Source organism: Chionomys nivalis, chromosome 19, assembly GCF_950005125.1.
Source record: "Chionomys nivalis chromosome 19, mChiNiv1.1, whole genome shotgun sequence".
Lineage (NCBI taxonomy): Eukaryota > Metazoa > Chordata > Mammalia > Rodentia > Cricetidae > Chionomys > Chionomys nivalis.
This window is the reverse complement of record NC_080104.1, coordinates 41883091-41898342: the sequence shown is the minus strand read 5'-3', so window position 1 is coordinate 41898342 and position 15252 is coordinate 41883091. Positions and strand designations below refer to the sequence as shown.

Here is a 15252-nt window from a genome sequence, read left to right as displayed (position 1 = left end):
TTACTCAGGTCCCCAGTTAATTCACGAGATGGACATCCTCAGGAGAGGGTGAAAAACCCATCCTTGACACCGGGCTGTGGTGGCATATGTCTTTAATGTCAGATGCAGGCAGATTTCTGTGTTCTAGGCCAGCCTGGTTTGCCGAGCTAGTTCCAGGACAGCTAGAGCTGTTACACAGAAACCCTGTCTTGGGAAAACAAAAACAAAAGCAAAAACAACCCATCCTTGAGAGTAGACAAACAGGCTCAATCCCTCTCCATCCAGGTTTCCTGACAGGAGAGTACCTAGGGCTGAATTTCTGGATACAGTCTGTGGGGGACTCCCCAGTCTCCCAGATCCTGGACCTGTGAGATAAAGGATTGTTCCGAGCTGAGCGCCTTCTATTGATAGAGTCTAAGAACGTCCAGGGTACCTTGTTCAAACGCAGATCTGACTGGGGAGACTTGGCTGTGAATACTGTTTCTAAGATGCTTCCGGATGATGCTGCCACTGTCTATCCAAGGGCCCTTGAACATTGTCCTATTCTGGGATTTCCCTTGGGAAGGGTCCATGGCTTGGGCTCCACTGTCTGGGCACCACCGAGTAATGCCAACCCAGTGAAAACTGGAAAATGCTTAGAGATGTTACAACAGGGAGCTTCAGCGGGGACCCTTGAGTTGGGTGACTTCTCTGGAAAGACTCTTCAGAGGGGGACAGATCATCAGAGGAGGACAGATGAGCATCTTGATGAACATGTTGGTCAGTCACTAAGCTTGAAGCTATCCCTCTTCCCATAGATGTGGGCTCTGTGGAAAGAGCTCAGAGTTGGGGTTCAGTGTCTGGGGTTTGAATCCCAGCCATGTGTCCTTGGGCACGTCATCACCTCTATTGGCCTCAGTTTTCTTACTTGGTAAATTAGGAAGGAAAAGTCCTGCTGGATAAGGTCATGGAGGGATAAAACGGTGCCATATGTTAGAGCCTGGCCTGATGTGTAGCATGCAGTAGGCGCTCTCAGGGAAATTTGCCGCCTTTATACTGCTCTCCTTGTAGGTGGATGAGATTTACCACGATGAATCGCTGGGGGCCCACGTGAACATCGCTCTTGTCCGCTTGATCATAGTGGGTTACCGACAGGTGAGCCCCTGCTGCCTGGAGGGGGGCAGGGTGGATGACAAGCAGGAGACCACCAAGTCCCTCTCCGTGAGGAGTCTGTAGGGAAAGGGAGGCTTGGAGGTGGGGCAGTGACAGGGACAAGTCCCATCATTGTCGAGCTTAGGGACCCTGACCTCTATGGCCATAAAACAGGCGCTTGTTCTCCCTAATGGGGGTGAAGTCACACTTTCCTCACAAGTTACCATAGAGACTGGATGAGGGAGTAAGTGTTCAGTCTAGGGAAGTGCTCAAGTGCTCAGGACAGTGGGCTGCCTTGCAGGTTGAAGAGGATGGAAATCGTATGCCTTGAGTCTCTAGTGGGCATGGGTACGGAACAGTTGCTTGGCAAGCACCAGTGGAGGGAGGACTGTGCCAGCAGCAGCCAGATGTTAACAGCTGGTGATGAGGTGTTGCAGTCCCTGGGAGCCTCCGTGTACCCCTCTGGAGAGCTCCTATGATGTCTGAGGTCTTTAACCTTTCCACTGTCGGCACCCTGCAGTCCCTGAGCCTGATCGAGCGAGGGAACCCGGCACGCAGCCTGGAGCAGGTGTGTCGCTGGGCGCACTCCCAGCAGCGCCAAGACCCTAACCACACTGAGCACCACGACCACGTCATCTTCCTCACCCGCCAGAACTTCGGCCCCTCAGGTATGTAAGGGACTGTGCTTACCGTGGTCACACGTGAGCAGCCTGCAGGGAAGGAGTGGAGATTCAAGGTTGGACCTGGAGAGCAATGTTCTGTCTGTGGGGCTCACTCCGGGGAAGAAGAGGGGACAGGACCTAGATGGACCGCGATGGCCTTGGAACTTAAGGTCTGTGGTCAGGGAATATAGCCCACTTTGGTGGCCACTGCCTCAGTCCTTCCTGGAGCTGCTATTTGAAGCCCCCAGTTGCTTGAAGACATCAGAGACCTTAGGCATGATTCTGCTTACTCCAGACTGTGAGCACTTGGGGAGATTGTATGGCTGTAGGAAAGGAAGCCCATGCTCCATGCCACCTCATGGATCCTGGAACTCTTCAGCTTCTGGATTCTTCCAAGTTGCAACTGGGGGAAAATATAATATTCACTGTCTTCTATCTGCCAGCTGCTCACTGGGTAGAGGGGTGTGCTGACAACCGTAGGCATCTATATACATGCAGCTTTGATCATAGTTCCCATATGGGGAAACTGAGGCACAGGGTGGTGAAGAGACTTGCCTGTGCCTCTTACAGACAGGCAACACACCAAGGCCACACTGGCGCTCTAGATCTCTTGTTGAGGGCTTTTGGGGTGTTTTACTCATTCAGTGGTAGAAATGAGTTGGCTAGCCTGACTACCCAAGGGTTGCTTTGCCTGAACCACCAGGTTCAAAGTGTGTATAGACTCATATGTGTGCGTACACATGCATAGACATATGCATGTTCACAGAGACACTGTACATATATGTGCAGTTACATTCAGACACCCAGACTATGTGCACGTGTACAAGACACAGACACGCACATGTGTGTGTGGAATGGTAAGGCCCGTAGCACTAACCCCAGAGCTGCAGGCTAAGAAGCCCTGTGCCATGCACCATGGCACTGTGCTTCCCAAACCCTGTCAAGATGGAAGGTGGAATCAGTGCCACTGTACGTCACAGAGCGCTGCAGGCCTGGGTGAAGAGCCCTTCCCGTCCACACCTCCATCTCCAGATTGTCCCAGTCAGCCTTCCTGCTGCAATTAGCGTCTGTTTTGGTTGTTTATTTGCCACCCGGTATGAACTGCATGGTCCCTTGCAAACTCATCTTAGACTTAACCACTGAACCCCAGCCCTCAGCCCTAGAGGTGCTCCTGAAGGCAGACCCTTGGCTCACACACAGGCATCACACAGCAGTGCCTACTAACAGCGTTGCTGCCTGACCTATGTCCATGTGGGCCGTCTACACCTTTGCCTGTGTCTCCCCAAACTTAGGTGGGTTGTCTTGCCTGTTCTCCAGTTTGGTGGCCCTCAGAGGTTACTCCCTTGGCTTCTTTCCCTAGGCCCATCTAACCTTCCAGGGGGACCATTCCTTTCCTTCCCTTCACCTCTTCCTAGAACTTTTGATCCTTGAACTGTGGTCCTCAGGCACACCTGTACTCAATTCCCTTCTCCCTGCTGAGTTAGACCTCCTTAATGATGGGGTGTGTTGGGAGTAGAGGAGTAGAGGCATGGTCGTCTCTATTTTCCCCGTGGTATCATCTTCTTCTTCCTCTTCTTCTTCTTCTTCTTCTTCTTCTTCTTCTTCTTCTTCTTCTTCTTCTTCTTCTTCTTCTTCTTCTTCTTCTTCTTCTTCTTCTTCTTCTTCTTCTTCCTTCTCCTTCTCTTTCTGCTCCTCTTCTTCCTCCTCTTCCTTTCCTCATCTTCCTTCTCCTCTGGCCTCTCCACCTCCTCTCCCAATCCTCCTCCTCTCTCCCCTTCTTTGTTGCTGTTGTTAATATGTGTTTCTCTTACCTTGTCCAGGCTGGTCTCAAACTCCTGGACCCATGGTGCCTTCCTGCCTTAGTTTCAAGAATAACTGGGGCTATAGGCAGGTGCCGCTGTACCTGGCTCCCCACAGTACCCAACACATGGCCATCCCTGACCTCCACACAGAAAATGTTCTGAGCTTGTACATTGAGTGGCTCACAGAATTAGCATATGGGCAGGCTTGGGTCTCACCTGGAAGTTCCACTTGTTCAGAATGTGGAAAACTATAGGCTAAGAACAGGTTCTAAAACTGGGACACGGTAGCAACAGGCCTTTGTTCTCTGGGGAGAGATTTTTTTGAGAACCTCTCTTCTCCGGGAACCTCTGGCACCTACCAGGTTGGGATGTCTCTGCATGGTTCAGGCTGGGCACACAGGTCAGCACATCCCACCTCACCTGCCTATGGTGACCTCTCTCCTTTTCCCTGGCAGGGTATGCACCTGTCACTGGTATGTGCCATCCCCTAAGAAGCTGTGCTCTCAACCATGAGGACGGCTTCTCTTCAGCTTTTGTGGTGGCTCATGAGACTGGTCACGTGTAAGTAGAATGGGGTGGGTGGGTGGCTATGGGCCGAGTATTGAGCTCAGAGGGGGCCTGAACATAAAAGAACAAGGTCAGATGATAACTACCAGCTGCCCAGAGCAGGACACAGCGCCATGGCTGTGGGGACCACATGTGCCTTGGCTTTTGTCAGGCTGGTGGCAGAATGCCTGTCCTAAGCAGGACCTGCTGTCTGGGTGGCCTCTATCCTTACTGTTTCTCCACTTTGTCTTTACCCCAGTGTCCTTTAGAGACCAGTTCCAGCTCACCCTGGCTCGTGCCCTCTGAGGCGCTGGCCCAAGCCCACCATAAACAGGCACACTTTGAGGCCAGGCAGTAAGCCAGTTGGGGTTGGCAGACAGTTCTGTGGACTCGGATGCTGTTTAGAATACATATTCTCTCCCTCGCCAGTATTTGCTTTATTCATTTGTTTGTGTTTGTATTTTTGAGACAGGGTCTCGTATAGCCCGAACTAGTCTCAGACTAGCTGAGGGTGGCCTTGAACTCTGGATTTTTCTGCTTCAGATCACCCATATTCTGGGATTGTGATTGTGCACCTCCTCAGTTGGCTTCGTTCACTATTTCTTGAGCACCTATTATGTGCTGCTGGTTTGCCTGGAGATACCCACTCTTTCCCAAGTAGAGGCCCCTCCCTACGGAGAGGCAAGGTCAAGCTTAGAGGTCTATGCCGTGTCCATCTAGTGGTCAAGGGTCAATGAAGTCACTGGCAGAAATTAGGGGTGTTGGGCTTTAGTCTTAAATACCAGTTTAAAGAGCAAAGTTTGCCGTTGAAACTTTCATAGGTGTCTTCTATATGCAGAATCCTACCCAGAGGGAGGGGTGGTCGGTTTGTTTGTTCCAGGGTCTCACTATGTGGTCTGGCCTGGAACTCACTGTGTAGATCAGACTGGCCTCGAACATATACAGATCTGCCTGCCTCTTCCTCTCACGTGGTGGATTAAAAGAGTGCACCATCACCACCTGTTCATCGAGGAGAGTTGTTTTGTTTGTTTTTTGAGTTTTTAAAAAAATGTTTTTCAAGCTGGGCGGTGGTGGCGCACGCCTTTAATCCCAGCACTCGGGAGGCAGAGGCAGGCGGATCTCTGTGAGTTCGAGGCCAGCCTGGTCTACAAGAGCTAGTACCAGGACAGGAACCAAAAGCTACGGAGAAACCCTGTCTCGAAAAATACAAAAAAAAAAAAAATGTTTTTCAAGAAAGGTTTCTGTGTAGTGTTTGGAGCCTGTCCTGGAACTTGCTCTGTAGGGTTTTGAGACGTTCCCACACTGAGGGATTTGAAAAGTGAGGCTTACTAGGTAGAACTTAACGAGCCTGGTCCTTATAGGCCAAGGCCTTTCTGTGGGACAAGGCAAGAGCTGTTGGTAGCAGAGCAAGTGGCCCCTGCTTTGGAGGTTAAGCCATGGATGTAGCAGCTGGAGCTGGGGTCATGCAACAGGAGCCCCCTCAGGGACCTTCTATCCAACAGGCAATGACCCCGGGGGATGGGCCTGCCAGTTTGGTGCCAGCCACATGGGGGGTAGTGCAGGGGGAACAGAATACACACCCTCCTCAGTCCTATCCATGGACTGTGTGTTTCCGGAGACGTGGATAGGCCTGGGCCACGGGAATGATGGGAAGAGTGAGTGGCCATTGGTGTCCCAGATGGGTCATACTCAAGAGCTGGAAGGATGTGTTTAGGGTCTGAGGGAGGGGTGGGTCTCCAGGAGGGGAGTAGAGGAGCAGAGGCATGGTCAGGGGGCTGAGGCTAGTAGGCCCAGTCAAGGCAGTGTCTGCTGTTTGGGGTCCAGGGTCAGGATCTACAGTATGACTTTCCCTTGCCCTCTAGGCTTGGCATGGAGCATGATGGCCAGGGGAATGGCTGTGACGATGAGACCAGCCTAGGCAGCGTCATGGCACCCCTGGTGCAGGCCGCCTTCCACCGGTTCCATTGGTCCCGCTGCAGCAAGCTGGAGCTCAGCCGCTACCTCCCGTAGGTTCCCTCCACCCCAGGGAAGGGATGGGAATGAGTGGCAGGCCCACCTCCGTGTGACCAAGGGACCCAAAGCATGGGAGTATTATTAAGAACTGGGGTTCCCTACTCTACCCAGGTGCTAACTAGAGTTCTCTGTGGGTTGGGCCTAGGAATCTGTGTTCATTAAGTGGGCTGCAGGGGGAGCGAGGGGAGCTTCAGTCCCCCAGGGCCCCAGAGACAGGGATGTGGGGAGGGCCTGAGGAGGTGTAGGACAGGTGTTCCAAGCAGACAGAGACAGGGACACCGGTCACTGACCTTCCATTGCAGCTGGCTGGGACTGCCTTCCCAGCATGCCTTCTGTGTGGTGGGTACACTCTGACTCAGGCAGTGTTCCCTCAGATTGTCCACAAGTCCACTCCTAATCTTATCCAGAGTGCACCGTGTTATGTGTGCAAACCAATACCCAAAGCCAACTATCAGCTATATCTATGAGGCCAAAGTCACCAGGGAACATAATCCTGCCGCTGCCCTGAAGGACAGGGCAAGGATGACCCTTGAATCTGGAGGCCAGCTCAATCCACTCTGAGTTCTTTTTTTTTTTTTTTTTTTTTTATTTATTTATTTATTTATTTATTTATTATACAATATTCTGTCTGTGTGTATGCCTGAAGGCCAGAAGAGGGCGCCAGACCTCTTTACAGATGGTTGTGAGCCACCATGTGGTTGCTGGGAATTGAACTCAGGACCTTTGGAAGAGCAGGCAATGCTCTTAACCACTGAGCCATCTCTCCAGCCCCCACTCTGAGTTCTTTAGCCAGGATTTGGGACCCTTGCCCCTGGAATCCTCATGTCACAGAGGGAGAGGGATGCTGTGACAGGCCATCCCCATTGGAAGAGACAGCTGGGGCCCAGGACACTGGGCACAAATTCCTGGAGGCCTTCCTTGATAGTTAAAAGCCCCAACCTGGGATGGCCTTCCTTGCTAATTAAAAGCCCCCGCCTGAGAAGGGAATGAAAGGCTTGGGCTTTCTAACCCTCAGGCTGCCTCACCTCCCCTGTTCCCACTACAGTTCCTACGACTGCCTCCTTGATGATCCCTTTGAGCGCACCTGGCCCCAGCCCCCTGAATTGCCCGGGATCGACTACTCCATGGACGAGCAGTGCCGTTTCGACTTTGGCACTGGGTACCACACCTGCTTGGCTGTGAGTAGACTGGGTGCCAGGCGAGTACGACCCAGGCTGTTGCTTTATAGAATACTGCCAATCCTGCCAGCAGTGGGCACAGAGACGGGCTTGCCGGCTTGGTTCCAGCGCATTGGGAAGAGATGGGGGCAGGGTGAAGACTCCATCTAGTCCTCACTTCAAGCCATGTAGATAAGAGAGGCCTGGGCACAGAGGCAAGGAGGGCAAGCAGCCACGATGCCCTGACTGGTCTGGTCCATTGAGGAGTTTACCTATGAGGTAGTCCAGCCAGGTGTCAGGCCAGGGGCTGGGGCTGGGTCAGAAGAGTTCCCACCTCTGGACACTGTAGTGGGCATGGTGTTCTGTCTCCTTAGCCCTGTATCTGAAAGTTGCCTCTCCATGGGGTCTGCCCACGTCTTCATCCTCCTGCTGGAGGCTGCAGATACCAAAGAGCATAACCGTGGTCCTGCTCCTCAGGACAGGTCAATGGCTGACCCTTAGGTTGATCCCAAAGAGTCTCACAAGAGGACATTTCAGGGCAGGGGCATTTAAAGAACAAGTTTCTGAGGCGTTAGGACTTTATATCTAAACCCAGAGAATGAAGCCTCCCTCCCCTCCCCTCTGCAGGATAGGATGGATGCTCTGTTTGGTAGCATGGAACCCTTGTGTGGTTATACAATACTGCATTGGGGCTGAAGAACAGGGTGTGGACTTCGGTACCCAAGTGCTGTATTTGTGGGAGTGCTGTTTGCCTTAAGGGAGATGCTAAGAAAGTAGTAAGGAAATTGGGGGTGCCCTTCCGATTTGGATCACAAGGTGACTGACCTCTGACCTCACTGATTGTCCATATTAGAAGGAGAGGGGGGAGTCTGAACTTCACACGGTTCCCCCTCCCCTCAAGATCCCCCACATGCCCACGGATGAATGGCATCCTGGGCCCAGACCTCTGTGGAGCCCCCAAACAGCTTCTGTAAAGGATGATGAGAGGTCAGGGTATGTGCACTGGGAAGGGCTCCTTCTCAGGCTGTAGGAGAGCACAGAGGAGGTCCAGGAGCCGTTGGCATTTAGGATTGAGCAGAGTTGATGGTACATGAGGTTCTGGTTACCTTGTAGTGTCTTGGATCCCAGCATCCACATGGCTTCCTTCCTTTCTTCTCTGTCACTACCTACCTCATCCCCCTGCCTCACAGTTCAGGACCTTCGAGCCCTGCAAGCAGCTGTGGTGCAGCCATCCTGACAACCCATATTTCTGCAAGACCAAGAAGGGGCCCCCACTGGACGGGACGGAGTGCGCACCGGGCAAGGTACCTGTGTGGGGCTGTGGAGCGTGGGCCTCCTAAGGTATCTGTACCTTACATGGGTATAGGTGTCAGGACCTTGCTTCCATAGATGGCACACATGCCTAGAGTCCTCTTATGACTCCCTTGCTTTCACATTGCTCGTTCTCCTTTGGTCTCTACGGTCAGCCTGGTTTAGCACGGTCCCTTGAGCTACAGCAAGCTCAATTCCTCACATTGCCTAGATGAGATGACTGAATCCCAAAAGGGTTAAGGTCAGGCCACAGAGCAAGTGACTGACAAAGAGAAATAAAGGGGGGACTCCACCTATCCCACCTATTCCCCTGCTCCTTGGTGCCTCTCCCCCACCCCACATCTCTTCTCTCCTCTTCTGAAACCCGCTCTTCATGTGTTTCTGGGTGTGTGTTTGCTTCTCTGGGCTTACATGGTGCAGGGAAATCCCTGTCCAGTCCGAGAGCCCTAAGCAGTCCTCTTTAAAGCTGCATACCCTCCCAGTCATAGCGCTGCATGCAGTTAGCCAGTGGGTCTCCATCTTGGCTACACATCATTTGAGGGACTTTATAAATTCCACTACTGGAATAGGAGGTGGCCGCTGACGGGTACAGAGGAGTTTTGGGGGTGGTGGTGAAAATGTTCTGAAGTTCGATGCACTTTGGATTGTGGAGATGTTGAGTTGTACACTCAGAATGAGTGGCCATGGTAATCTGTAAAGAACCCTTCACTGTGAGCATCTCAGGACCCTAAAAGATTGGCTCAACTGTTTGGGTGAAGCACAGGTGTCTGGGGAAGCACAGTCCCCAATAGGGGACTCCAAGATGAACAGTTCATCTCTTGAGAAACATCCAGAAAATGCTGTATTTTCCCCCAACCCCCTGTGATAAAATGGAAGAGCTTATTCACCTTAGGCCTTGTCTGAGTACCCAGCCCTGAACCTTCAGTTCTTTGGGCAGTTTAACCAATGAGTAAACTGAGCTCTAGTAAAGTGAAGAGGCCACATGCATCTCGTAACAGCTGAGCTGGGATTCAAACCCAGGCTGTTGAGAGTCTATCCCTTGGCTACAGGCCACAGACTTGGCTCATACACGTTTATGGTCTCTAGGGGGGCATTTCAGGGAACAGGTCAGCTTCAGACAGAGTGAGACAACCGTCCACACCAGACAGGGTGAGCTGGAAATAGTAGCCCATTCATTATCATTGGATAATGAATGTTTACTGTTTCTGGAGGGCTGTGTGTGCACTGGAGAAAGATGGCTACACCCAGGACAGCAAGCCTTTTGTTTGAGGTGGCTCAGCTACCTGTATTCCAGTAGGACTGGGATCCTGTCCAGTTCATTCCCCAGGCTAATCTCTTAATGGCTCTCTCTTTCTGGCCTTGCCGTGGTATCTATCAGCTATGCTGTGTGCCCCAAGGGACACCTTTGTTGTAGGCTCCACTGCAGTGGCCCAAGGTGACCGTAGGCCCTTTGTTCTACCCCAGTGGTGCTTCAAGGGTCACTGTATCTGGAAGTCACCAGAGCAAACTTACGGCCAGGATGGAGGTTGGAGTTCCTGGACCAAGTTTGGTTCATGTTCTCGATCGTGTGGAGGTGGAGTGCGTTCCCGAAGCCGGAGCTGCGACAACCCTCCGTGAGTGCAGTGGACTGAGGTGGGCAGAGGAGAGACACTCAGAGGGGAAGGTAGTGGATGGGGTACAGGGGAGCAGCCCCTACAGGCAGTCAAGTGATTTCTGGGTAAGAACCCAGAATGTTGGAGCAAGGCAGGTCTCTCCTACCTGCATTTGCTAGTGAGCCATGGGGCTGACTTCCAGAAATGTGCCTGAAGTCACGTTTCAAATTGTCATATCCAGAGGAGTCCCTAGAGAGAGTGGGTGGGCCCAGGACTCTGCCAGGTACTCAAGACCTCCCACCACCCAATCTTTCCCAAAGTCAGAGTAAACACTAGTTTCAATGCATTACACACCATAGGTTTGCTTTCTGCCACATACACAAACTTACAAACTTACTTTTCCTTTTTTTTTTTTTTTTTTTTTTGGAGTCAGGGTTTCTTTGGTAACAACTGTAGCTGTTCTAGAACTATCTCTTGTAGACCAGGCTGGCCTCAAACTCACAGAGATCCACCTGCCTCTGCCTTCTGAGTGCTGGGATGAAGGGTGTGCACCACCACTGCCCGGCTTTCCTTTTTTTTTTAACTACTTCTGTCTAACACCAGTGCCTTCATTCCCCACCACTTGTCTGTCCCTTTCGTCATCTTGGTAGGATCCCCTCCCCTATGTCACAGCTGTGGAATGTCCAAGCCCCGGTTCCCCACAGTCCTCATCTCCCAGAATAAAACTGCTCGCTTAGGAACCCCTAATGAGGAATGGGTAAACTGGATGAAGCCGCCACAAGTCCACTGGTCTGGGGACTACCACAGGGCCTGGCTGAGGCCATCCTTGTACCAGGTAGCATAATAAACATTCATAATAATAGGTCACTGGGCCACAGTGGATCCAGAGCCCTTAGACATAGTAGTCATTTGGGGCTTGGTGACTAAAGTCCTTGTCATGCAAGCTAGACTGGAGTTCGGATTCCCTAGAACCTACATAAAAGTTGACCAAGCGTGACGATGACTGCTCATAATCCTAACACTGGGGAGATGAGGATGCAGGGTTTCCAGGGCAAAGTGGCTGGGAAGACTAGCCAGAACCAGCAAGATCAGTGAAGGGCCAATAAATGAAGTGGGAAGTGAAGAGGACACCCAGTGTCAACTTTGGGCCACCGCACACATGCACACACGTATACATCCATACACTTGTAATCCCACATATGCACACCACACACTCACGCACATGCGGTAAGAGAAAAAAAGAGACAGTGGTTAATGGTGGCGCACTGTTTACCTGCGAGGATTGGTGGCTCACTGCCTCCAGGGCAACCAATATCTTTGCTAACCACGCTGCACGAATGACCATCGGCATGGACTTCCTTGTAATTTTCCTCTCTGGGAGTCGCTGCAGCCAGGGTGGCAGGAAAGCATAGTGGTGCCAACTCTGATAAACCACCTTGCATGTGCCAGCAATTCATCCCTTCGATCACAGCTACCATTTAGTAAGCTTCCTGTAGTAATAGCTTTTTGTTATATGCGCCTTAAATGGAATAGTATGTGTGCTCAGCACCAGAGTGTGGGTTAAATACTCCAGAGGCAACAGCTGGTGTTGTTTGGAAGCGTTCTCAACACTGTGCAGGATGCTATGTGCTCAGGTGGTAAGCCTGGACTTCTCCTAGTGTCTCCGTGCAGGGAACTGTTGCATCCTATAAATGGATACTTTATACTGATAGGTTTTTCTTTCTTTGTTTTGTTTTGTTTGAGATAGGACCTCACTTTGGTAACTTTGGCTGGCCTCCGCCTCCCAAGTGCTAGGGATTAAAGGTGTGTGCCACCACACCCGGCTTAATAGGCTTTTTAAAAAGATTTACTTTTATTTTATGTGTTTTGCCTGCGTGTATGTATGGGCACTATGTGTTTGCAGTGCCCAAAGAGGTCAGAAGAGGGCATCAGATCTCTGAGAACTGGAGTTACAGACAGTTGTGAGCTGCCATGTGGGTGCTGGGAATTGAACTTGCAAGAGGTGCCAGTACTCTTAACCACCGAGTGTCTTGCCAGCTCCAGTATTGATAGTCTTTTCTAATCCTCTTGACCTAATGGGGGAAGAGTGTCTGGTTGCTCTACCTACTCTGTTGTGTCACAGCAGGAGGTGAGTTAGGCTAGCCCCATATTTCAAGGGAGAAATCAAGGCATAGCAAGGCCAAGTGACTGACCCAGGGCCACAGGATTGGGATGAGAATATCAACTCTTTTGGTTCAAAACCCAAGTCTCTTGGGCTGTTCCTTAGTTTATTAGGCTATGAGACAAAGTGGATGTGGAGAACTCCTCGTCTTTGACTATCCACACACAGTCTGCAGTAAGGACTGGAGGGGTTTGAAGAATAAGCAGGACTGATGGCTGACTGGTGGGGAGGGCTAGCCAGTCCCTGTATCTGTTTGTCATTCTGCCCCCTGTCTCCCAGGGAGATAGGAGCTAGCTCTATTCTTGCAGGTGAAATAGTCCAGGAGAAAGAGGGTCTGGAGAGGCTAGGACTGTAGTTCCCTTGGTGGAGTGCTTGCCTAGCATGCAGCCCTGGGTTCAATCCCTGCCATCATATAAATTGGATATGATGGCAAATACCTCCCAATATTCTGCAGGTGGAGGCTAGAAGACCCAAAGGTCCAAGCCAGCTTCAGCTACATAGTCCAAGGCCAACCTGAGTTATATGAGACCCTGTCTCAGAAAGAAAAGAAAGGAGAAAATCAGTTCAGAAGGCCTTGAGTTCAGCAGACCCAACACTGGTCACTACAGAGTGGACAAGTCAGTGGAGGTCTCCCACGGCTACCACAGGACTGAGTGTCGCAGTGTCGTGTAGGAAGCTCCCCTCTTCCCAGCCTTCCCAGACAGCCAGGCCACCTGGTCTCTCTGCCACTGCAGTCCAGCCTATGGAGGCCGCCCATGCCCAGGACCCATGTTTGAGTACCAGATCTGCAACAGTGACGACTGTCCTGGGCCCTACGAGGACTTCCGGGCCCAGCAGTGTGCCAAGCGCAACTCCTACTACATCCACCAGAATGCCAAGCACAGCTGGCTGCCCTACGAGCCTGAAGATGGTGAGTGGTCCCGCTCTGCCCAGCTCTGGAGCATGTGCCTGCTCCTGTTCTCCCACCTATGGAGGCACAAGGACCTGGGGTGCCACAGGGAGCTGGTGGGCAGACGCACCCAAGTCCTTTGGGTATGCCTGAGTGTCTTGTACTTCCAGAGCCGCCATTATCATTGAGGCCAACCATCCCTGGTGTGTATGCTTTTAAGGCAAGCAACTTGGGGAAGGGTCCCCCTCTCCAGGAATGCTGATAGCTGGTCACAGAGCTGGATGGCTTTCAGATATTTTTCATTACCTGTATAAAAAGGTATCTACCCTAGAAAAGGGACTGCAGAGAACATTGAAGAAAAAGTTACCCAGATGTGGTGGTGTACACCTTTAATCTTAGCGCTCAGGAGGCAGAGGCAGGCAGGGCTCTGTGAGTTGAATGCCAGCCTGGTCTATATAGGGAATTCTAAACCAGCCAAAATATACATAGTGAGACACTATCTCAAAAAACTAGAGGGGGAGAGGGGGGGAGAAGGAAAGGAGGGAGGGAGGGAAGGAGGGAGAGAAAAGCAAAGACTTAGTTTACTTCCTGGAGTGTGTCTCAAAGTCTTGGGACACCTATGTGTGGTCCCTGGGCTCTCGTCACTCTCCAGGGATGTAGTACTGTGTCCAGAAGAGCTTCAGTCACTGCAGGCCAGGCTTCGAGTTATCATGGGTAAAGCATTCATTTAGCCATTACTGAAGGTCATTTGAAAAGCAGGAGGGTGGGAACCTGAGGGATCCTCATGTTTCCCCACCCCAGGCTGCCCTAGAATAGACAGAGAGAGACCTTAGGATTTGGAGGGCATGGTGCTGGGATCACACTGAAACCAACCCCCCAGTCTTTGCATGCCCGGTGAGAGCTCCCGCTGCAGCCTTAGACCAGGAATGGCCAGGTTGCCTGGCTCTTCAGGCCAGAGGCTGGAAGGGCTTTGCTGCCGTGATTCCCACCTCTTGGATCCCAGGCAGCTTCTGTGAGAACAGTGGCTTCCCAAGCTCCAGTTGGCATCACCATCCTGAGCTCCTGGACTCAGGCTTATGGGAGATTCCTCAGGTTGCAAGGGACTTCAGAGCCCCAGACTTCTCAGCATTGCCCTTTCAGGAGTGGGCCGGGACTTCCTTCTGCTTGGATGCCTCCCACTCTGGGGAGCTCACCACTCCTTTGCCTCTAACAGATGCCCAGACACCTGCCTGCTGGGCCCACTGCAAGGACCCCGCTTCTCACCTGGAGGTAAAGCTCTCAGACTCAGGCCTCATTGGAAATCTGACTCCCAAGCAGGTTCTCTAAGTGGTCTTAGCTGTTGTGACTCCATACTGGAGTCCTGTGTGAGGAAGACAAGGAGTGACAGTGTCTTGGGAGCTTGGAGAGAGGAGCAGACGCTGGCTGGACTCTTTAGGACGGGTTTCGGGATGGACTGCAGGTCACTGGGAAGGGAGCTAAGCAGAGAGGCCTGGGCAGGAAGGGCAAGAAGGTTGAGGAACAGCTGGACCTCAGGCCTTCCCAGAACTTAGACCAATTCCAGGAAGTGAGCTAAGCCCCCAACCTCATTTTTTCTAAGAAACACAGCTACTGTTTATGTGTTCTCTGCAACTTCCTTTTTAGGACATTGTCAGCTGGAAGAAAGAAGGGAACATTTTTTACTTTGGGACATACAGTTCTCCTGCTGGTGTGCCCGGCCAGGCTGCAGAGCCAAAGCAAGATCCAAGTGACTTTGCAGTTAGAAACTTGGCTGAGCCATTCCATGTGTGGCCTTAAGCAAATGACTTAGCCTCTGATCCCATGTTTCCTCTGTACAGTAGAACCTGGCCTGGGGTGAGGCTCAGTGGTAGAACACTTGCCTAGCATTCCTGAGACTCTAGGTTTGATTCCCAGTACCCCTTGGGGTTGGGGAGGAGAGCTGAGAACATAGTTCAGTTGGTGAAGTATTTGCTCTGCAAATGTGTGAAGTTCAATGACTCCACGTTAAAAAG

At 51.7% G+C, this 15252-nt stretch overlaps 1 protein-coding gene across 1 annotated transcript in view; it reads left to right on the top strand.

The window, feature by feature from the left end:
• The window catches only part of Adamts14 (ADAM metallopeptidase with thrombospondin type 1 motif 14), a 66278-nt gene that overhangs the window by 36491 nt on the left and 14535 nt on the right, over window positions 1-15252 (top strand). The window contains exons 5-12 of the mRNA XM_057751309.1: window positions 1030-1113; window positions 1631-1778; window positions 4030-4135; window positions 5983-6126; window positions 7179-7311; window positions 8481-8594; window positions 10066-10214; window positions 13089-13264. Coding sequence (XP_057607292.1) covers window positions 1030-1113; window positions 1631-1778; window positions 4030-4135; window positions 5983-6126; window positions 7179-7311; window positions 8481-8594; window positions 10066-10214; window positions 13089-13264 — 1054 coding nt within the window. The remainder of the gene's footprint in view (window positions 1-1029; window positions 1114-1630; window positions 1779-4029; window positions 4136-5982; window positions 6127-7178; window positions 7312-8480; window positions 8595-10065; window positions 10215-13088; window positions 13265-15252) is intronic.